At 36.9% G+C, this 23,747-nt stretch overlaps 1 protein-coding gene across 1 annotated transcript; it reads left to right on the top strand.

Annotated features, from left to right (window-relative positions):
• The first annotated feature begins 1,609 nt into the window (after positions 1-1,609).
• LOC139739811 (adipocyte plasma membrane-associated protein-like) lies at positions 1,610-10,415 on the top strand. Its single transcript, XM_071650408.1, has 8 exons — positions 1,610-1,614; positions 2,107-2,222; positions 4,196-4,291; positions 5,117-5,230; positions 7,123-7,297; positions 7,956-8,090; positions 9,010-9,202; positions 10,215-10,415. Exons 1-8 carry the CDS (start codon positions 1,610-1,612, stop codon positions 10,413-10,415), a joined length of 1,035 nt encoding a protein of 344 aa, XP_071506509.1.
• Positions 10,416-23,747: the final 13,332 nt, after the last annotated feature.

Here is a 23,747-nt window from a genome sequence, read left to right as displayed (position 1 = left end):
AGTGTCCAGAAAATGTGTTCCAGGACCAGTCATCTTTGTTTTTACAGCAGTAGATATGCAAGATAGTTCAATAGCTTCAGTTATCAAACTATCTAAAGCAATGCAAGTTATTATGTCCTGTTTGGAACGACCAACTTTGAGGCTGGAGGCTGCGCTGCGCTGCTGGTGCTGGCGAGTGAATGCATCGTTCGCATCTATATCTGCGGGATAGCCTGGCCGACTCTTGGTGCGAACGCCGCACCTGCGCTCCATTCACTTCAATATTCTCACACTATGTTCAATGTCAGTCACTTACACTATTACTATTTGATGCGAACAAGCAGTAAATTTATATACGCTCTCTACTCTAGACCAGCAGCAGGCGGGCCCACTTCTAAAATGAATCAATCCCCTGCTATTATAGACGATAGTTTATGAATAGATATTGTAAATTGTGATGTTCTTGACAAGATTGTCAAGACTGACGAGAAGAGTTCAGCAATATTTGGGTTTTATTTGACTTGTGATGTGTTGGTGAAGTTGATGCAATGATAAAAGATTGTTCAAAATTGACCATTCTGTTTGTTCATTTATTTGTTTCTTGAATGCAGAATGTCAGAATCTGAAGGGGTAAGACGTCGTAGGCCTGAGGGCGAGGCATCTGAGAGCAAACCAGAAGACCTTGGCGGTCAAGGTTCCCCCAGACAAAAGAAAAGGAAGCTGAAGAAACCGACCCCTAGGTAAGCAAATCAAGATTTACAATTTAGAAGTCTACTCCTTCTCAAAAGAAATTTGCATTTGCGTGTCAATGGTCTATAAATCGGTCTTTCCTTTTAATTAATACCAAAAAAAAAAAAAAAGGAAGAGTCTATCCTCAGAAGGAAGTTGTTTATGATTAATATGAATGAAAGTGGTTGTAGGCCTACAAGGTACAGATCAGGATTTTTTTTCATGTAAATTTGATCTAGACAAGTTCTAGATCTATTCTAGATATGAAAAGCTTTTACCCTCAGAATGTCACAGCCACTAGTTCATCTCAAATTGCTTCTTACAGGCTGTTCAAAACCTGCTTCATGTAAATATGACCGAAAGGAGGCGAAAGCAAATATTTCATTGCTTCACAGTTTGCAAAAAGATGAACTTTTATGAAAGTATCTTTTTTTTTTCAAAGAAAAAAACAAAAACAAATGGGGAATTCTGCACAAAGCAATGTCTCTGCTGTATGGTAACTGCTTTGGACTGCTTGTAAAACAACATGCCTATAACTACCTGTCATTTAAATGTGAGTCTGTGGTGCCATGATTGGCTTGCAGGTCAAGATGTCGGGCCATGTGTGGCAAGGTGGTGTACACATCTCTTCTGGTCGGCCTTGCACTCACCATTGTTGTTATCCTCAAGTCATCACCAGTGGAACCTGAAGGATTCTCGTAAGCTTCTTGCATGAAAAGTCATATGCTGTGTAGCATGTTCTCAATTTGTTGAGTAAAAGCATTTATGTTAAGATTTTGTATGGTAGTGTGTGTGGGGGAGGGGGAGTGGGGAGGGGGTTCATAGCTGGACTGAAATTGCAATGCATCTTGTACAGTTAGGCATACATAAACCATCATATCTTTTCTTGATTTATTACTTTATGATGTAGGTGTCCACTAATGTGCTTTGTACAATTGAGCTTAATTCATCATTTCCATGTGCAGCTATAGACATTATGCTCTATTTTCTCTGTGAATGATAAAAATGTATTCTAAGCCAGTGATGGCATTCTTTTGACTTCATGCTTGGTTTCAATTTATGCCAATCCTGAATGAACCATATATCAAGAAAGCATTATCTGTATTAGACAGTATTATAAACAACAAAGTAATTTTTTTTCAGCTGGAGAGTGAACACATTTCTAATATCACAGAGACTTTACATGGTCAAAGTTTGAAGCATGATTTCTGTTTCAATTTCATTTTTATTTCAGCCAAATTTCTGCAAAAATCGTTGGCATCAGCCACCCATAAAATACCAAATGTCATATTTCCCAGTAGTGGTCTTTGTCTGCAGGTCCTGGTGTGTCTTCAAATTGTGCAGTCAAATGAAACAACACAGAATTAGTTTCATTATAAAATGTTACACTTTAATCAGATTACCTCCACCGAGGCCATTCACTGGGCCTCTTGCTGTCAACAATAAGCTTCAGCAGGCAAAGAAATTGCTGGATGGCAAAGTGATTGGACCGGAGTCTTTGGCCTACAGAGATGGTGAGAAAACAATGTATTCATTAGCATTCATTTCATATTTCATGACAGGCATTACACTCCCAACAGCAGATATGATATGTAATAATAATAATAATAATAATAATAATAATAATAATAATAATAATAATAATAATAATAATAATAATAATTATTATTATTATTATTATTATTATTATTATTATTGTTATTATTGTTATTATTATTATTATTATTGTTATGATATGTAGTGTCCAAAGGCCTTGTCAGCAATATCAGACAGATATTCATTCAGAAGATACATGAATGTTCCATTGCTGACTTTCCTGTGAATACTGTCATGGCTTGGCATTATGCTTATCAGGCCTTAAGAATAACAAGTAAACTCAGTCAAAATTTAAAAAAAAAAAATCATGTGGGGTTAATGGGTATCATGTGGAAAAAAATGCAGTAATGTATTGATTTGACATTAAAGGACAAGTTCACCTTCATAAACATAGGGATTGAGAGAATGTAGCAATATTAGTAGAACACATCAGTGAAAGTTTGAGGAAAATCAGACAATCCGTTCAAAAGTTATGAATTTTTGAAGTTTTTGTGCAGTAACCGCTGGATGAGAAGACTACTGCAGTGTATGTATAACTTAGATGTCACATGCGTACAACAATATAAGGAAAATATAAAGAGAATTTCACAAAATTCCATCTTCTGAAAAAAGTATGCATTCCCCTGACTCGTTACCGACAAAATGTTATGGGTAATATTATTCCCCCCGCCTTTAGAAAGAGGCAAGTCAAGTACTCTTTTGTTATGCGAAAAAAGTGAAAATATGTTAAATTTTCTTTTACATTTTCTTTATACTGTTGTACACATATGACTCACAAGCTGTAGTAGTCTCCTCATCCAGTGGTTCCAACACAAAAATTTTAAAAATTCATAACTTTTGCATCGATTGTCCAATTTTCCTCAAACTTTCACTGATGTGTTCTACTATTATTGTTGCATTCTCTCAATCCTTATGTTTATGAAGGTGAACTTGTCCTTTAAGAATGTAACACAATAGATAGAAGCTACATGCATGAAGATAAAGATAAAGTAGAGCTAATCATTGTCTCCACAATATGCCATAAAGCACCTGGAGAACCACAATGTAGTGTAAAGGTACCATACAGTGTCAAACCAAAGCTGTTTTTGATATTATGTTATTTTCGATAGTTTAATATTCATTTTCTGGTCAATGGTTAGCAGTGTCGTGCATCGGCAAAACAAAATGTATTCCATTTCCTATCAAATAGGGTTGCACAGTTGATGCCCATAGCCTCCACCATAGTTTAAAAGTATAATACCCGGTAAGCTATCTGAGCAGACATTTGCTGGTACTACTTTTGTACCTTTTATCCTCCCAGTATTCAGTGCACCAGCCCCTTCATTTACAGGTAGAACTGTATAGGTAGAGCACTGTCATCTTGTGTGAGTCGTTGTATTTTAATAGTTTCCTGAGATGGTTTTTGAAATGAACTCAACAGGCCATAGTTGCTGGTAGCTACTAAAGACTGTACAGCATGCAGTAGTAATGTGTTTTTTTTTATGATAGATTTCGTTTGTTCTCAGAGAGAAAGATAGTTGATCTTCAAATGACTATTTCAGAACTTGGCATAGAGTGAATTAAAATGAGAAATAATGTAATATTGTCATCCATGTTTATATAGGGTTCATGTAGAATCAATTGGGATATTGAGCAGTTACTCTGATTATGAGTAATCCTTGTAAAAAGTGAACAAGTCATATGCCGTGACAATATTTCTACTATTTTAGTTCCATTTTTTTTTTCAGGCACCATGATACTTTCAGATCATGTGCAGATTCTGCTTGTATGAACAACCTGCTATGTTTTATGATAAGCAGTTCATTCATTTTGAAATTAATCTATTTCAGTGATATGCTAAGAATAATTTAAGATGATCGTTTGTGTTTCACCTTCTCATCTTTCGATTCAGGATACATATACACTGGAACATACGATGGCAAAGTTATAAGGATAAAGAATGAAAAGGACATTGAAGTGCTTGCTAAGCTCGGAACACCTCCATGTGGTAAGCAGAGTGATAACCTTTGACTTGCACTCTTTACCTATCAAGTAACTCTGAATGCAATTCCATTTAAGGAACTGATACACTTATACAGAAAGCACTCGCGTTTTGCTTACTTTCAAGTGGCTGCTGTCTTTAATGATTATGGACCATTCATAGAATTAAGTCTTAGTCTTGAACACTAAGCAGCGGTCCGTGATCATTCATGTAAACTGCACTCCAGGTTTGTTCTTGTAATACTGCAGTTCAATTCTACAATGTACTGCATGAGATACACACAGTGAAACCAGCGTATACACCAACACACAAAAGATAACAAAACCAGTTATATTTGGATGTTGTGTGTGTGTTTACGCTCTTTCATTTCTTTGATCATTATTTATGCATTAAGGTTTTTGCATAAGTCAACATTCAGTGGGGTAATAATCGTGATGATGTGTGATAGTAATAGCTTGCCAACAATTCCGTAGTGGCCACATGTTTTTGGAGAGGCCAAGTTTATATCTTGCTTCCCCTTGTAGTAGCTATACTTTAGACAAGTATAACTGTAACTTTAGGAACATTATGGACAAAGAAATATATCTTCAAATACAGCATTAAATTGAATGTTGTCACTCAATATTTCTGATAGTGTTTGTGCTGTTTGTCTTTTACATAGCCTCTTCTTTTTGCCATACCTTTCAGTAAAGCATGTTTAATCAGAATACATGTAACAATGTTTCACCTCATTGACACAATTAAAAAAAAAGATTATTATCCTCAAATATCTAGTACATGTATTGTACTAAAAAAATGGTCAGTGATTCACTGTTTGCTTTTACCACGCAGGAACAAGAGAAAGAGAAACAAAATGTGGCCGTCCTCTCGGAATTAAGTTCATCGATGACAAACTTTACATGATGGATGCATACTTTGGCCTGTTTGAAATTGACATCACAAACAGTAAGTATCCCTTCCTTATTTTTGTAGTCTGATATTCTGTGCTAACAGCAAAGTTGCAGAATTCAGGGCAATAGAAGTATCCATACAAAAATTTGTTGATTAATCAACACATATATGATCTACATCCCTCGTTCACACAGGACCTTTTCAAGCATTTTATAAAATGTAGTTCTTGTTGTGTACATTGTTAAAAAAGTTTTCATTTTAAGATGATGTATAAACTGCTCATAGCATTTAAGTCTTTGCATTAAGTTTCTATTTTGTAATTACTCAGCATTTCTAACAAAGCATTTGTTTACATTTCAGATTTCTTCTCATGTGCATTGATCATAGTTTATCATTGGGTATAATGGTCATTAACTGAATGTAGTCCACTTGGTACTGTTAAACCTTTATCAGCCGAGACACTTAATAGCTTAACCCTAAAGGGGCCGGGGGTGGGGGGGGGGGGGGGGGGGGGGGCAGAATCCGCCCCCCCCCTCGACGTTTCGCGCTATAATTCTGTAATGCGAGGAGACCTCGTCGTGAGGCTTCTTGACTTTCTTTGTTTGAGTCTTGCGCAACTTTTGAAACCAAATTTGCAACGTCCACGCATATATTTACGAAGCACGCCCATTTTGGTAACGGCATGTTGCCCCAAAATGGGCACAATTTTGTGTACATTTCCTATGGAAAAAAGTGCTCTGTCATGAAAGTCATAAAAACCTGTTTATTTTTACAATTGATCACTTTCATTGATTAATTTTATGCTAATTATTGTAGAAAAGTGGTCAGTGACAATTTCCAATAAAAAAACAAAGAAAAAACAAAAGTTGAAAAAGTAGGAAATACATAAGAAATTCGGAAAACAATAGAATACATAAGAATTGAAATGACTTTTGGAAGTTTTTGTGATGTACAATTGTTGAATATGCCAAAACAGATTTACATACCAAAAAGTAGGCTCTCAATGCTTTTAATTAGGCTAAAATATGATCTTGAGCTTAATTTGCATAATGAATTTATTAGATTAAAATAAAAAATTTATTGTTTCAAAAAAGGGTGGGGGGGGGGGGGCAGAATCCGCCCCCTCTGGTCTTAGCATAGCCAAAAAATCCCAGCCTGATTAGGGTTAAAAGGATGATATAGTTTTGGTTGAGATGGGGGAATGCAGATTTTAACTCTCTACAAGATAATTGCAAATTACTGTTGAAATATTAAAAGCATGCCTATTCTTAGAGGTTTTCAAAGTTTATTTGATGAAAAATCGTTTTTGAAACAGCCATAATATCCCCCCGACCCCTCGGAAGTAAAACAAAGTAGTCATAATAAAGATGTGTCCCACCTTTTATTAGGATCTCCTTGTTTTTGGATACATGTATCTCACCCATTTCAAAACCAATTTTCATCAAATAAACTTTGAATTCCCATTGCATGCTTTTTGGTATTTCATACAAGGTTTTTCATTATCTTGCAAAAAGTTGGAAACCTGAAGCCCATCTCAGCCAAAACTATACCATCCCTTTAACTTGCCAAGCTTTTTTTACAAGCGTTCAGTTATACACTGAACTTGACCTTCTTGTACAGTTCATAGCAAGCCCACTCAAATGTAGCAACATGCCCCAGTCCAATGGAAGAGCATGGTGACATGATAGGTATTGGGGGGGGGGGGGGGGGAGCAGGTAATCTCTGTTCATTGCCAATTAGTTGCCAGACATCTGTGTCAATTGCAGAAGGAAGCACTCCTACATGCATACTGATTAGGGAACAAAACATGGTAAGGGTTAATCAAGCTTTGATGTTTGTCGTAATCGGACCTGCCAAGGTTGCTCATAACGTGACCAGCTACCAGGGAGTTTAAGACATCTTGAATCACTTTTGAGCGAAAGTGACATTTGGGTCCTTTCTGTCAGAATCACTGCCTATAGAACTGCTGTCGACGCAGCGGACTTACAAAGGTCACTCGATAAAGTTTGCCAACGACTTTGAGAGGCTGGAAAACGGCGACTTCATCTTCACCGACTCCAGCTCCAGAAAGTACCGCAAGGACTACGGTCAGCTCATCATGGAGAGCAAAGGATGTGGCAGGTGCAGGACACTTTTAACAAACCTCGATGCTGTATGTGCTTGCAAAAAATAAGGGTTGAAATGGGTTCTTGGAAATATTCACATCATGAAACTAACCAACACTGCGAGACAAAACCTCAATGTAATATTTGCATGCGAGAAATGAGGGATATAGTGGAAACAAGATGGTTTTCACATGACTTGTGTAAATTCTTGCGTGAAGGAAAGAAATAGAAAGGTACAAATTTTTTATTTGCTTATATGTCCAGAAAAAGAATAACTACAAATAAAGTAACTATTTCTAAATAATCAAATGGTGTAAGTTCGAAATCATCCAGGTAAGTCAAAAAAGGTACAAAATCCAATCAATTTATCTGGACTTACTGTTTAATTCCAAGAACGGTTTCACGTGAAACCATTCTCGGAATTAAACAATAAGTCCAGATGAATTGATTTAATTTTGTACCTTTATTATTTCTAAATACTAATAAGCCATCATAAATACTTTCTGATGTAATTATTGTCCTGTGTGTAGAGTTGAATTTAAACAAGGTAAAATTAGCGTTCATGTATTTCCAGTTTCCATTAAAGGGAATATTAGTGGTGTAAGACATTGACATTGACAAAAATGAGAAATGAAAAATGAGAAATGCACGTCACATTTAATTTTCATTCCCAGGTTGATATGGTACAACCCCACCAACAAGATGAGTGATATGGCTTTGGAAAAGCTGTATTTCCCAAATGGTATCCAAATTTCTCCCAACAAGGACTTCCTATTGATTGCAGAAACTACAAGATATAGAATCTTGAAGTGAGTATTCTGCCTTTTAAAGCTCTATTTTTTCCTTTTCTGTTTTTATTTTGTCTTCCATTTTCTTAAACTAATTAGAAATATTAGCATTCTTTTCTTATTTGGAAAAAAGGACATGGATGTTTTCTTTTCTAAAACAATTTTCTTTGTGTGTGTGTGTGTGTACCAATTTCCCATTTCACCAAAGTGATGCCTCAGCATTAAATCTGCACAGCCAATCATTTATGCCAAAGTTCTTCGTATTTGTTGTAAAACAATTTATACACTGTAATTCAGCATGACTTGTCAATCATTAAAACAGCAGGCAGTACATAGTATATAATACATAGTTTGGTGTATGATTTGTCAGCAGATGCTAATGATTGCAATAAGTTAATGCAAATGTCAGCCACTTTTTTTCTTTTTTAGCTACCAAGATGCCAATAATTTGATCAATTTAGTACCAAAGTGATGATGTTACAGTCATTTGTTATAGCCAAAGCCGATTCCAAACAAGATATCCTTGCACAAGGCTTCAGCCAATAGGTTGGAACTTGGTCTGAGCATGGTTAGCAACTGTTGTGCTCACAGATATTCGGGCTGTGTGAAGTTGTTTAGAACAAGTTGCCATGGCGATGAATTGCAATGATGTTACTCTTCAGTACTCTATTATGCTATTCTATAGTCTATACTCTGGATATTCTTCATGAAAAATTCATACACTAAGTGAGTGAATGCCAGAATGGATGTTTGCATACACTCTTTCTCATTGATGTGTGATCATAGAATTTTTCTCGTAAACTGTAAAACAATGCACACCCAAGATTTTAGAGAAAATAAATGTTGCCAAAACCAGGCAATGAAGTAGAAGCTGTGGCACAGGGAGAGAGAACACTGTCAGTGCTCCTGGTAAAGATTTGGAACATCTCTCCATCCATAGGTACTTCCTCACCGGACCAAAGACGGGATCGACAGAAGTCTTCATCGACAACTTGCCGGGTATGCCAGACAACATACGACCCAGCCGCAGCGGGGGTTACTGGGTGGGGCTTGCCTTCGCCTCTTCTAGACAGGGTCTCATCACCATGGACCTCCTAGCTCCTCTCCCATGGCTCAGGAATATCATAGTAAAGGTAGGATTGTGCCAGGGATTCTTTGAATGCTTTTGGTTGTGTCCCATTTCCTGTGGTTTCTCTGTTATGTTCTCCAATACCTGTGCAAGGATATATAGGTTTTGTGCAGTTTTCTCCTTTGTGAGAAATCATAATTGAAAAAACAGTGTGCTCTAAAGGAGTAAAAAGATTAATGTTCCTCTTATTTTTTGTTTGTTTTTGGGCATTGTACCTAACTAGTAATGTTATTTTTGAGGCAATGAATGACACTAATCACTAAGGGTTCATTATAGCATTGAAGAATATACTCTTTTAAAATCTATCTTCAGAAAAGTTGTGATAATGAGCATCATTTTGACTGTTTTTTTCTTCTTACTTTCAGTGTTTCTTTTAAAACCTGTGTTTGAAGAGGGAACGCTAGTAGAGCCACTACCATAACTTAATAAGGAGAACTGCGGTACAGTGCACTTCCATTTGTATAGCAAACACGCTTGTAACGAAATTCTCGTTACAACAGAACGAAAATTCAGGTCCCCAAATTATCAACTACTGTAATTTCTTGACATACTTTACCATTTACAATGTAGCTACAACAAAATTTCAGTACTGTAAATGTCAATATTTTTGTGTGATTAATTTTTCGTGCTGAGCGGCTCAAAAACATAGTCGTAGGTTGCGCTGCACAATTGTCAACCCATTCACAATACGCACAGAAAATTATGAAGATATTTTCGCGGGTTTTAGAATTCGCGCTAGCGAGAAGTAGCGAGAAATACTCCAAAATTAATGTACCATGGAAATTTTTGCGTTTACCGTATTACAGAAGAAAACTAAAAACTTCATTGAATTGACATCATGCAATATTCAATGATTTCTATTTAGTGCATATATATAAACTGTGTTAAATAAACTGCGTGCCTGGATGTGTGTATGTGTTGCATTGATCTCTCCAGTATTTCACTCATTTATACTCATTGGTTTCAAAATATTGTGAGCAAAGAATGTAAGAAAGTTTTTGATATGTTTTGCCCAGTTCATAGACCCAACGGCAGTGGCCCCATACATGCCTCAGTATGGACTGATCGTCGAGTTAAACCAGGAAGGGGAGATTGTTCAGAGTCTGCACGACCCCACAGGAAATGTCGTTCAGTCAGTCAGTGAAGTTCTGGATACAGGAAGCGCCCTCTACCTAGGGTCGTACCATGCCCCGCATCTACTCAAGCTGGACGTGTGATGTACTCGCAAGGATGTGCCTTAACATGTTATGAAGGTTTAACAGCAATATGATTTTAGTAATACTTCTCAGTTATGACTGTACATTTGGTTTCTTACTTGTTTGTTATCAGGCGGTTTTTGTATCGGTTGTAGTATGTAGATGTGTGTAGGATGTTTTGAGTAAAACTCAAAGTGCATTATTTCATGACAATATACAAAATGTACAATCCCTCATGGAGGAATTCAAAATTTGACAGAGAAGGGTAAAAAATTTATAGGAATGTTGAGTTCTAAAGGGAAGACTTGTTTTTGGCATTTCTTCCCAGTTTTGGTTTTATACAGGATCATGACCATATTGTCGTAATTACCAAGAAAGTGACCCCATAGAATGGAATGTGTAGAAATCTTCATGCATGGTTTCAGATTGAATTATAAGTAAGGTTGTGAAATGCGAGTCTTCCAGCTTGACTTATCTAGAAACCGTCAGATAATCCCGTCATGTATTTGTAAATGACAGGAAAATGGGGAGAAATTGAACACATGGATTATTGACTTCCTTCTAAATGTTCATTTGTTGTTGTTTTTTTAAGTGCTTATCAGTGTACTGCACTCATCATGATCATCACATTGTGTTTCTTTGTTGTTTCTTAAAGCAATATACACATACCACATTGGCAATGCTTGTATCATGAATTAAATCGTTCCCCTTCAGTGAGACTTTTGTGCTTCATTTTGCAAACAGAGTCACATAGGTTTTTAAAGTACAAGTATTGGGAATAGTGCAGGTATTGCCAATAGACCATTCTCATTAACATACAAGTCCATTTTTATGTCGTAAACAGTACTTCAAGTATTGGATACCCTGTCAGCAAGTGCATGTCTCTGTATCTTCAAAGTACAGTTGAACCTCTCGTATCCGGACAAGTCGGGACTGGGGCTCATCCGGATAAGGGATTTGGCCGGATACTGGAGACTCAATGCTTTATACATACACATGTACTGATGTAGCCCATTGTAGTACCACATGTAGTAATGTGTATACTGCAACCTTTTCATTGTTACATTTGGGGATGTTTGGGGATGTTAAAATGTCTGAAGGTAAGCAATTTGGGAGGAAATTTGATGTAATGTATGTTAATCATGTTGGAATTAATATGTAATTCATGTGTGTTTGTGTAGGAGTTCTCAAAGAGTTGGGAATCCCCCTTTCCTCCCGTAATTATTTTAAAAAAATTGCGTCCGTATAATAGAGAGATCCGGATAAAGGGAGGCCGGATAAGAGAGGTTCAACTGTACTGGAAAGAAAGTCATATTTTGCTACAAGGGGATTAATGCAAATATTGCATGTGATATGTTTATACCATGTGTGTATGGTAATAGCTTCCTTCAATCACATGTGTGACTTTTACATTTCTTTTTGCAACAGTACTTCAAGTGTTTTGCATGCGCTGTGATATTGGATAAAAACAAATGATCAAGATTGGTTAAAAGAATACTTAGACGATTTGATTTTGATTTGCATTTATATTCTGTATCGTATGATTTCACTCAGTATGACAATACATGATTGTACATGTACAGGATTATCATGTGGGTCGAATTCTTTGTCTGCCATTTAAAATTCCTATCTTGACTTTGATATCATTATCCTTGATCTTTGACCTTACAGCCCAAAGTAGTCATTTCACAATATTTTAGTATGATGGCACATTCATGCCTGTGTGTTTATGTACATGTATTCATGTGCACAGATTGAAATCTGTGGGATCTTTGTATGGTAATACCACTAGCAGTACTACGTGGTTAAGTACACATATATTTTCCTGTGCACTTGCATCACTTCATCAATTCGTTCCGATTGAATTAAGAGTGAATAATTCCCAAATTATTGTGGTAACAAGGAGAATACCTGAAAGTTATACGCGCTAAATAGACTACTGATTTATAACGGCTTTGGGCTTTCTGTGGTGGAGGCGTAAATACTTTTTCTCTCTCTCTCAAACTGTCATATTAGTCGAGCCATCATTAGACATAAAGTTTCGAAAGAAATTATTTTTTGTGTGCACAACACTAAGGGTTCAACAAGTACATGTATATACTTTACAAATATGATGTTCATGTAATATTTTGTGACTGTCAAATTTGTACATGATACTTGGGTAGATTTTACACAAGCAACTTTTTTTTTTTTCATGGACATGAGGCAGATTTCGTGTTTTCCTCTGATAAGTTGGAACCAAGTTGTATTTAGGTGTTTGATAAAACAATTTGATATTGGATGAGTTACTTCCTTCTTTTTTTTTTGTGCTGAAATATTTTAGAGAAATCCCAGTATGAGTGTGTGTCAAGGACTTTGTACAAATATTAATGACAGAGATATACATTTTATATTGCTCCAGGTATAAGGTGTGCACAATTTTCCAACATGTTGACTGCAATCATGAGACATAATTGCATGAGATTTATATTTTATAACAGTACATGAACTTGAATATGGCTGAATGGATTTTTTTTTTCTATTTGTTATTAATTCAGTACACCTGTACTTGTGATACAAGAGATGAAGCAGGAAGTATTTGAGAATTGAATTTCAATAAAATCCAACTCTATGAACAATCGTGATTCTTGCAGATTGCTTATTGTTGGTCACTGTTCAGTTATACAGTAAAAAAGCCTGTTGTTAAAGAACCCAACTTCTTTGTCTCTCGTGAATACATGAAATGATATGTTCCTTTTTTTTTTTTTTGATGAATGATTTACATGTTTTAGAATACCCAGTAGGCCTATGCATTACACAATGAGTTGTCTTGTAACTGCAACTGGTTTCGTGTATGTGTGTGTGCCCAAAAACCATCCTGTTCATAATCAACTTGTAAACTCCTGGGCCCCATTTCATAAAAAGTTGATATGATAGCAACTCTTGCTGGAATGGCAATTGTCATGGTAATGATGAGAATCCAGCTTTGTGGTTGGCTGTTGCTATTGGAAGTTGCCATTCCAGCAAGAGTTGCCATCCTAACATCTTTTATGAAATAGGGCCCTGGTTGACTTTGATTACTGGCTAAGATTAGCGCAACATCCGTTTGTTCTGATATCCAGAATGGCCACTAGTACCGTATGTTTGCTTGTTAAAAGATTCTACAATATGTATTACTAGCAGAATACATGTAGCAAGTTGGTGCAAGTTTTACCGAAACCTTCAGAGACTCATAATATTCTTTGAATTTGTCTACTCTATTTTGCTGTCACTTTAGACTCGGTGCTTTAGTAAAGATACTGTAGTCTTCTCTGTAGGTTAACATTTTCCCTAGCCATGCTCTACTTGTAACTGCAGACATCTTATGTTGGAAACAGTATACATTGTACTGTAATAAATTACGGATCGTAAAGTAAGAGATAGTCAAAGTGAAGGATATGGGCTGTAATGATGTACTGTACATGTAAAAGGTTCCCTGGTAGTGGAAAAGGCCATTTTCTCCACCTAGAATTTGTGCTGTACATTCATCGATGAAGGTGACCAAACTGTGGCATGTACAGAAGCGGGAAGATGGCTAACTACATGTACTCATGAACTGGAACATTATATCTACATGTATGTCAGTTTTCTGAATAATCACTGAATCTTATATTCTATTGAGTAACTTTGTAGCACTTTTTGTGTGTATGTGTGTGCATGGGAAACATAGACATCATTTTCAATAATTGCTCCACATATCAAATATCTGTGTTCATGGCTTTAGGGAGAGTGATTTTCTTCAAAGTTTACAATTTGACATGCAGCGTTCTGTTGGGTCCTTCAACTTCCAGACTACAATTGTACATCAGGTTACATGTATGAATTTACTGCATGTTTAATTATCTTGAACAAATGTAGGGAGCTAAAATTTATCGTTGAACCAACCATGAGCATAGCCCTACCCTTGATGACACCCCCTCCTCCTCCTCCCCCCGTTTTATGGCCCCTGTCTGACAAATTTCACCATTCAAAGTTAGAATCCATCACTAGCATGTCACTGTGGCCATCATGAAGTAGAAGTGAATTCATTCCAATTTTTTGAATGCAGTCTGATATGCAAATGGCCAAATAAATTTACATTGTCATCTTTAGCTAATGGCTACACAACCAGAATGAATTCAGACTACATAAGGAAAGGGAAATTCAAGAGGATATTGAATTTTTATGTCTCCTTGTGCACAGTAATGATACAAAGCACACACAATAAAACTAATTTTCATACTTTCTTTATTCTCTATAACACACCTGCTTTTGTCTTGTAAATATATTACAAACACAAGGGAATACGTGACATTAAAGGGAGCTTATAGTTTTGGTTGAAACCTAACTTCAGGTTTCTAATATTTTTGGTGAGATAATGAGAAACCTCTCATGAAAAAAAAAAGAGCATGTAATTCCAAGAGGGATTCAACGTTTATTTGATGAAATCTGTTTTAAAATGGCTGAGATATCCAAAAAAAGAGCATTCCCAATAAAAAGCAGACCCACCTTTTATTAGGATCACTTTGTTTTACTCTGTATTTGGATGTCTCAGCAATTCCAAAACCGATTTTCATCTAATAAACTTTGAATTCCTCTTAAAATGGTATGCTCTGTACTATTTCATAAGTGGTTTCTTGGTATCTCACAAAAAGTTAAAAGCCCAATTCTGATCTCCACCAATACTATACAATCAGGAATTGACAATACGGCAGAAGTGGTACCAAGACCACTGCCCACCACCACACTATGCAGTGTATACTGTAAAATCTGTTAATTTTGTGAATTTTGCAAATCACTGTTGGGCTGCAAATTTAACATCACACACAAAAAAATCACCACCTGATCTTGATCGCATCAAATTTACACACATGCAATACACATTTATGATGGTTTCAGTGTCAAATCGTGAAAAACAACGTCTCACGAAAATGCCTGTGAGCTCCTCATTTACGAAAATAACAGCTTTTACAGTACAAGTGTACAATGTAATATGATTAACTAGAGAATTATGGAGGTACAGGTTCACACAACAGATGCAGTCCTCATCCACTGCAGATATTGGCTGGCTTGCATGATGGGACAGGCCTAGGAACCATGGCTGAAGCAGATCACTGACACTGGCCAGAGGGTGAGATGGAGTTTGTGCATGTCAAGTTACAATACCCTCACTGTGACCAGAATTGACACATGAGGGCTCACTTCCTTTCCTCTTTTTCCAGGTCAATTGTCATCTTAATATATCTGCATATACATTTCCATGTCTGCTTGTGATGTATACTTCAATGCACTACGTACGCACTCTTTACACATGTCCTTACTGCCTGCTTAACAGGTTGTCCATTGTCAGCCATTGCTATCATGTATACAAGTGTTTCCACATCTAGTCCTGATCTGCTGCAATACATCGAAAGTTCTACTCTTCATCTTGCAGAAGGAACTCTCACATTGATCGAATCTTCCTGTTCTCCACAAATAATACATGTTGATTGACTGTGTGAGGAAAGAAAAAAAAAGAAAGATGCAAGACAAAGTGAATGCACAAGCTTGCAAGATCAAGTCCCCAAAGCCTAATTTTAATTCTCTCTTCTCATCATCCATTTATAGCAGTGCGTAGACCAATTGTGACACAGAAAGTGGGGAAAATGTCTTGAGACTCATATGAATTGGCCATTTCAACTGAACATACATTGTAAATACAAAGTGTTATGTAAATAAAGTATCATTACTGAACACAAATAACACAACAAACTCTTATAGAAAAGATAACAGCCAGCTAAAGCAGATCAATAAAAACATGAGTGATGAGGAGTAGATAATAGAAGAGTAATTTTCAATTCTCAAGGCAACAAAATTTAGCCTTATTGAGAGGACACAAAAAAGTTCATGATACAAGACTTTGACCCGTAGAAGTTGTTTTATACTGACATTACATGTATTTGCTATCAAATTATTTTCAACAAAAAGACACTTTACAACCGTATTACTGAATATTTCAATGATTCAGCCCTTTGGTAGCAAGACGGATAAGTTCTTCCTTTTTTTTTTCATTTTGCCCAACTGAAGTTTGCAAAGGAGTGCAAGTGAGAGTACCAGGTACATTATGGTGCATCAGCTGTTGGAGTGCCTAGTCTTTATTCAAGGGTCCTCACCTTTAGGATCATATTTGATGAGCATCAGTTTTGGTTTCTGCCTCTGCCTGGTCGTCACAATACTTGTCCCTGTCCCTGCGGCACTCTTGAGCATCACCATCACCCTCCTAAAAAGATCACAGTTGGCTGTTAGCTTCACATCTGACATTCCATTCATCATAATGCATCCTAACATATAGCATTTTACATACTGTCACAATGTTTTGTGTGACCTAAATTCTTCACAATGGACAATTCAAGTGTCCTTTGGCTGCAGTGAGTGTTACAAAGCACCACAGTAAATATATATGTTAGAGCAAAAAAATATCAAATATTCAAATAAAGAAATTTGCATTGTAAGAATGACATACATTTTTTGAAAGATGACAGTAACTATTTGGGTGAAATCAGTCAAATACCAAAGGTGTTTCTGATTCTGAACCTTCTGTATTTCATTGTGTTTGTTTTGAATTTGGAATCTGCACTTTGTATGGATACATTTATAGCAAACGAATCAGAAATTGAGACTTGTTTAATATCAAACAGACTTGGTGTTCCTAGCATATTGACTGATGGAGACTGATAGAACAGCATAATATATAAAATGGACATTTATAACTCACAACATTATTTTCCTTCCCATGAAGTAAATGTCCAAAACCTACTAGATTATGATATGCCTTATCAATGACTTCTGAAACATCATTTTTCTTGTCAAACAATGTTCAGTTATTTCTTAAAGGCATAATTTACCATTTGCAGATAAAACAAAAACCAAGCATTTGTGCTTCAAAATAGTTCTAAAATGTGAGTTAGAGATAGAAACAACCAATGTAAAAATTTAAACCACCATAATCGATAAGTATTGTTAAATATACAAAATGTGAACAATAGTTATAATAAAAATGTTTTCAGACTAAACTGTCGACAGTTATGGTTTAATGAGAAAAATAGTGATATCTCTGTATATTTTAGGCTTTATTGCAAAAATTGTATATGGCAGGATGTTTTGTGATACAACTGACATACATATGCATCAAATGTAATATCTTGAACATTTTTTAAATCACTGCTCCCAAAGGTAAACAGGACCTTAACATAATTTATGCTGTTGAAAATGCAAGATACTTTTAACAAACTGGTGGCCAATCTGACAACACTGAACTCAATACAGGCTGTATGTCAAAACAAATCTCTGCTTTGTACATTAGGGGGAGAACTGTTCTGCACAGTACAGTTGATAGGAAAATACCATATTTTAGCACATGAACTCAATTGATAAGATTAAAATTGTTAGAATTCTGCTGTGCAGTCTACCAGGCTTGACAATACACAAAAACACTATTTTTTTAAAAGGAATTATAAACTCTAGGTACTTACTTGCTTTTGGCAACTGTAAAAATAGAATGGCAAAGAAATGAAAAAGTCATGACAATGGAAATATGATGTAGTCTAATCATACAGCACCAACAAAGGTGTCAACATTCAAACAGATCAAAATGATTGAATTTACAATGTGCAATCAAGGGGGTGCTAATACTATTAGGTTCCTAGAGTTGTATGCAGCTCCGGGGGTAGAGTTCCTTTTAAAATCAAGAGGTTCAGCATTCTCCTCATGTCTCTGCAGAATCACAGAGACTTTGTGTACTATACTGTAAAAGTGGATATTTTCGCAAGACTAATTTTTCGCGCTTGGCCGGGTAAGCAAAGTTTCACGTTTTAAATTCCGCGGAATTAAGACATCACGCACAGGAACATATGGCAAGAAAAAATTTTCGCACTAGTTATCAACACCGTGAAAATGTCCACTTTTACAGTTTACCGTACTTGTAGTCGCTCCAATATTTAATATACACGTACCGTGGTACATACTTACTTGCCTAACGAGTTAGCTTTTATAGCCACTTTAATAACCATGGTAAGAATCAACAATATCACTGATATACGGTACACAAGCAGAGCATTACATAGTCTTCATGCTTTTTTAATTCAAAAGGCAAACATCCCAAATACAGACAGATTAACAGTTCCCCTATCTTTCGCTGTTGATGCTTTTGTGTTACTACAGCCAGGCATATCTATCGTGTGCATGGCATGGCAGATGCCTTGCCTTCGCTCTCTAATTCAGTTCCACATGCAGGATGCGTGTTTGCCCTTCAGAATGACTAGATCATGTCATGACAAGAGTGCTCAGCTAACTCTTCAGGGGACTAATTACACAATCATCCTCTAATGGCTTCATTCCCAGCATATAGAATAACTTAGTTGTTTGTCACAACTAACAATGAACAATTCAAAGACTCACCCAGAAATAGGACCAAACAAGTCAGTAAGAACACTATTCAGCTCAAGAGGTCAAGCCTCAAACGCGTCAAGACTGTCACTTCAATTGAATTCATGCCATATTATTACTGCAGATATTTTGGCTTTAAAAACATAAATATAATATAATATAAATCTACTGTCTCTACAATTTACAAGCGCTGTACCGGTCATTACTGTATTCATTACATAATAATTTTTAGGCCTAGACTAGTTTTTAATACCCCTCTTGAGTCTTGGCTCTACACGGTAGGCTCTTCATTTCATAAAGTTTGATTATCAAATGAACGTAACTTACGTGCTGTTATTGTGAGAAACATTGTGTTAAACTGTCTGTAACATTGACGGCCAGGTAAGCCCAAGATACAGTAGATCTGTGGCAAATCTCTCTCATTCGGATCTATTGTCTCACTTTCCACGACCCAGAGGAGGCCCGAGGTGTACGCACGTAATGGCGGTAGGCGGTGGATGCAGCACGCGCTATGCTAGTGTACCGGAGATAGGATAATGGGGCTCAAGAAGGCACGCGTACATGTTCTCTATGAGACTGGTTGGCTTTGCATTGAGCTTTGAAAGATACCATACGTTTCAGCCAATCCAAGTCGCCATGCAACTTTTTGTCCTTGTATTTCGACCACACTAGTTCCGTGATTTTGACCCCTTGACTCATTTACTATTTTACAACTCCGAAAAAAAGAAAATGAAAGAATGTCTCTTAAAAAAATACTCTAACATGTTTGGATTTCCATTATTTTTCTATGTTCTTCCATTGACGTTTTTAAGTGTAAAAAATCATGAAGAAGGATGTTAATTTCTGTTGAATGACGGAGTTTGTTCCTAACTTTCCTTTTGTTTGGGGTTGTGTTTAGAGTAGATTTATAGTTTCTGATAGACTATACTCAGTCCTGGTCCTGGGCTCTGTTTCTTCTTTGCTTTTAAATTTTTCATTTTTGTATCTGTTTCCCTTGTGTTTTGTACATATCTGGGAATTTATTTTGCATCATAAATTAAACGTATATGCACAGGCTATCAATGGATATCAGAGATTACTATACTTTGTCACATATCTGTCATAATATTATCAGGACTGCACAAGTATAGTTGCATATGAGATAGAGAAGACTAAGTAAACTACAATTTACATTACTAACTGTTAGTCCTCTCTGAAAAGGGATAAGAGAAGAAGACCTGATTCAAATACAAGTGCTTCTTACATTGTTAAAGCATGCAATTATACAGTGGCGGATAGGGGGGAGCACCAATCGCGCGCCCCCTCTTTATTTTTTGTTAAAACAAAAGAAATAAAAAGATAAAAGGAGGGTTGTGCCCCCTTTAACTTTGTAAAGGCGCCTCCCCTTTATGGAATTCCTGGATCTGCCCCTGAATTATATTTCCTTCTATGATTGGAAGCAGCCGAACTTTGGCTGCCCCGAGCTGGGCACGTCATCAAAATATGGCAAATTATGTTCTGATTTTGACTTGTTTTTGAACTTGTTCTCATCTTATACCATTATATCATTCCCATCTAATTAGTGAATTAGCAGTTTGATTGGTCAACGGTTTAGAATATTGCTAAAATGATGGACAGATCCTAAATCTGATAAGTAGTAGCAGGGCCGGCGCACCCGTGGGGTACGTGGGGGCTCGGGCCCAGTGGCGTATCTGGGGGGGGGGGGGGGGGGGGGGGGCAAGGGGGGCACGTGCCCCGGGCGCCACTCCTTGGGGGCGAAAAAAAAACACAAAAAAAACGGAGAAGAAAAAAAGGAAAAAACGAAGAAGAAGAAGAAAAAAAGAAAAAAGAAAAGAAGAAGAAGAAGAAGGAAAAAAAAAAAAACTCGCCCGGAAAGGGGGGGGGGGGGGGGAGGGAGAATGGTGGGGAGGGGGGCAGAAAACCAAATCAAACAAGATAAAAACAAAACATGATGATGACGCGGACAAAATGACAATGTTTATTGTATTCACACAAGAATTTCATGTTCTGTAAGCTGAAATACAAAAATTTTCGGCTCGATCGCCAAACTTTATATCAAAAAAGAAGGTAAGAAAAAAAAGTGATGATGACGCGGACAAAGTGACAATGTCTATTGTGTTCACACATGTCATTTTATATTTAGCAGGAAAAATGTTTCACGGAGCAGCGGTTTGCAATTTCTTTCGTTCTGAAGCGATCGCCAATTGGATCAAAAGAAGGCGCCGACGGTTTTGAACATGGGGGGGGGGGGGAGGGGCGCAAAAAAAAAAACACCCAACAAATCAAACAAGATAAGAACAAAACGTAATGATGACGTGGAAATATACAAATTTCGGCTCACTCGCTCGTACAATTTAGAGTATATTTTTCAAGTCCTCAGTTTGTTGGTATAAATCGTTATCTATACGGCCGTCACTATACATCTTGATTAGAATTGCAAGATTTAATAAGCAAAAAATGACAAGAGTTCCATGTTTTGTAAGCTGAAATACAAAAAAAAAACAACTTGTATTTCAGCTTACAAAACATGGAACTCTTGTCAAATTTACTCTGTAAAAAAAATCGAGTGAAAATTTTCACGCTTAAAGGAGTGAATACAAAAAAAGAGTGAATTTAGAGTGAAAATGGAGTGAATTTTGAGTGAAAATGTTCATTTTCACTCGTTTTAGACAGACGTCATGGATCACTCCAAAATCTTCGAGTGATCCCTGAGGTCACTCCAATTTCACTCGAAATTCACTCTTTTTTGTATTCACTCCTTTAAGAGTGAATATTTTCACTCGATTTTTTTTAGAGAGTAATTTCGGCTCACTCGCTGCCCTCGCTCGCCAAAATTTATCAAAAAAAAAAAAACAAAACAAATGTGACGATGACGCGGACAAAATGACAATGTCTAGGTGTTCACATATGTCATTTTATATTTAGAAGGAAAAATGTTACTCGGAACGCGGTTGCAATTTCATTCGTTCTGAAGCGATCGCCGATTGGATCAAAAGAAGACGCCAACGGACGCCAACGGTTTCGAACATACGGGGGGCGCAAAAAAAAACACCAAAAAACAAGTCAAACAAGATAAGAAGAAAACGTAATCATGACGGGGAAATATACAAATTTCGGCTCACTCGCTCGTACTATAAAACAGACTTATTTTTTCAATTCCTCAGTTTGTAAGTTTGTTAGTATAAATCGTTATCTATAAGGTCGTCACTATATCTTGATTGTAAGATTTAATAAGCAAAAAATGACAGGAATTCCATGTTTTGTAAGCTGAAATACAAAAATTTTCGGCTCGCTCGCTGCGCTCGCTCGCCAAAATTTATCAGAAAAAAAAAAGAGATAAGAACAAAACGTGATGATGACGCGGAAATATACAAATTCGGCTCACTCGCGAGTACTAATCTAGAGTATTTTCTTAAGTCCTCAGTTTGTTGGTAGAAATCGTTATCTATAAGGCCGTCACTATATCTTGATTAGAATTGTAAGATTTGATAAGCACAAAATGACAAGAATTCCATGTTTTGGAAGCTGAAATACAAAGACTTTCGGCTCGCTCGCTGCGCTCGCTCGCCAAAATTTATCAAAATTCATTACATTTAAATCACTCTCAAAAGACCCCTTTTAAGTTCTTGAAAAAGCATATCATGTGCACTTTGTTTAAATTCCCTGCCGGGATGGGGTTGGGGTTGAACACTTTTTCAGAAATTAGGGGCGCAATTTTCGCGCTTGCCCCGGGCGCCGTTTTCCCTAGATACGCCACTGCTCGGGCCCCCACACTTTTTGTGCACCATACAAAGGAATACATAAAGTGTCATCGCTTTGGGCCTACACACTTTTTTTTCAACCCGGAAGTACGTAAGTGGCACTAAAATAGAAATAGATAGAGATCTTGAAGTATGGCGGCGGTAAGGTTATGTGTTTTCTTTGAAGACCTTTTTTTTTTTATAACACCCGGAAATGGGAGGGGAGAGAATGAGCTGAGGACCTTTTTTTTTTTTGCTTGTCAGCTGAAGAAACCCGGAAGTGGACTGGGAGAGATGAGTTGAGGACCTTTTTTTTTTTTTTGCTTGTCAGCTGAAGAAACCCGGAAGTGAACTGGGAGAGATGAGTTGAGGACCTTTTTTTTTATTTTTGCTTGTCAGCTGAAGAAACCCGGAAGTGGACGGGGAGAGATGAGCTGAGGACCTTTTTTTTTTTTTTTTAGCTTGTTAGCTCATGAAACCCGGAAGTGGGCCCCACACTTTTGAAAACACTGCGCCGGCCCTGAGTAGTTTGTTTATTTTTGGTTTGTTTTTGGTTTTTTTTTTTCTTCTTCTTCTTCTTAAAGAAACTGTTGTTCGGGGGATCAAGATGGACAGCCAGGGTCGGCACTACATACAAGGGGGCTCAGTTATGGGAGCAGGGACACTGATTCTTTTGAGGATGGAGAGGGAAAGACATTTTGAATAACATATTTCTGGTGCCACTTGTTGTTGTTGGGGTTAATTGGATGACAAGCAAAGAAAAAAAAAACGGGGGCGGGGAGCGGAGCTTCACCCCACTTTTTGGGTGCCACTTCTGGATCAAGGGTTAATTGGCTGACAAGAAAAAAAAAGCAAATCAAAAACAAAAAAAAACTTAGGATTTTTCTGGTGCCATTTCCGGGGGGGGGGGAGTGTTGGCCAAATGGTAAGACCCTATTAAAATTCTAACAAATGTCTGTTCATATTGCTCTTCCCTCGTAGCTTCTCAGGATATCAAAGCAAACAGAAACCTCTTGCATGCTATTTTATAAGTTTTCATCCACATATTACATTTGTGAATGGAATCTTTAATATATTTTTCTGTTTTGTCATGGGACTAACATTTTTATCAATTTCCGCTGTCAATATACTACTACAGGTACTGGTACGAGTGATCTTTAATTTGTTATTAGCAGAAGGCGAGTGTATGCAC

This window comes from Diadema antillarum, unplaced genomic scaffold (genome assembly GCF_040938485.1).
Source record: "Diadema antillarum isolate AM-2024a unplaced genomic scaffold, OU_Dant_1.0 scf00000029, whole genome shotgun sequence".
Lineage (NCBI taxonomy): Eukaryota > Metazoa > Echinodermata > Echinoidea > Diadematoida > Diadematidae > Diadema > Diadema antillarum.
Note: the sequence above shows the minus strand (reverse complement) of the source record. Positions and strands in the feature narration are given on the sequence as shown.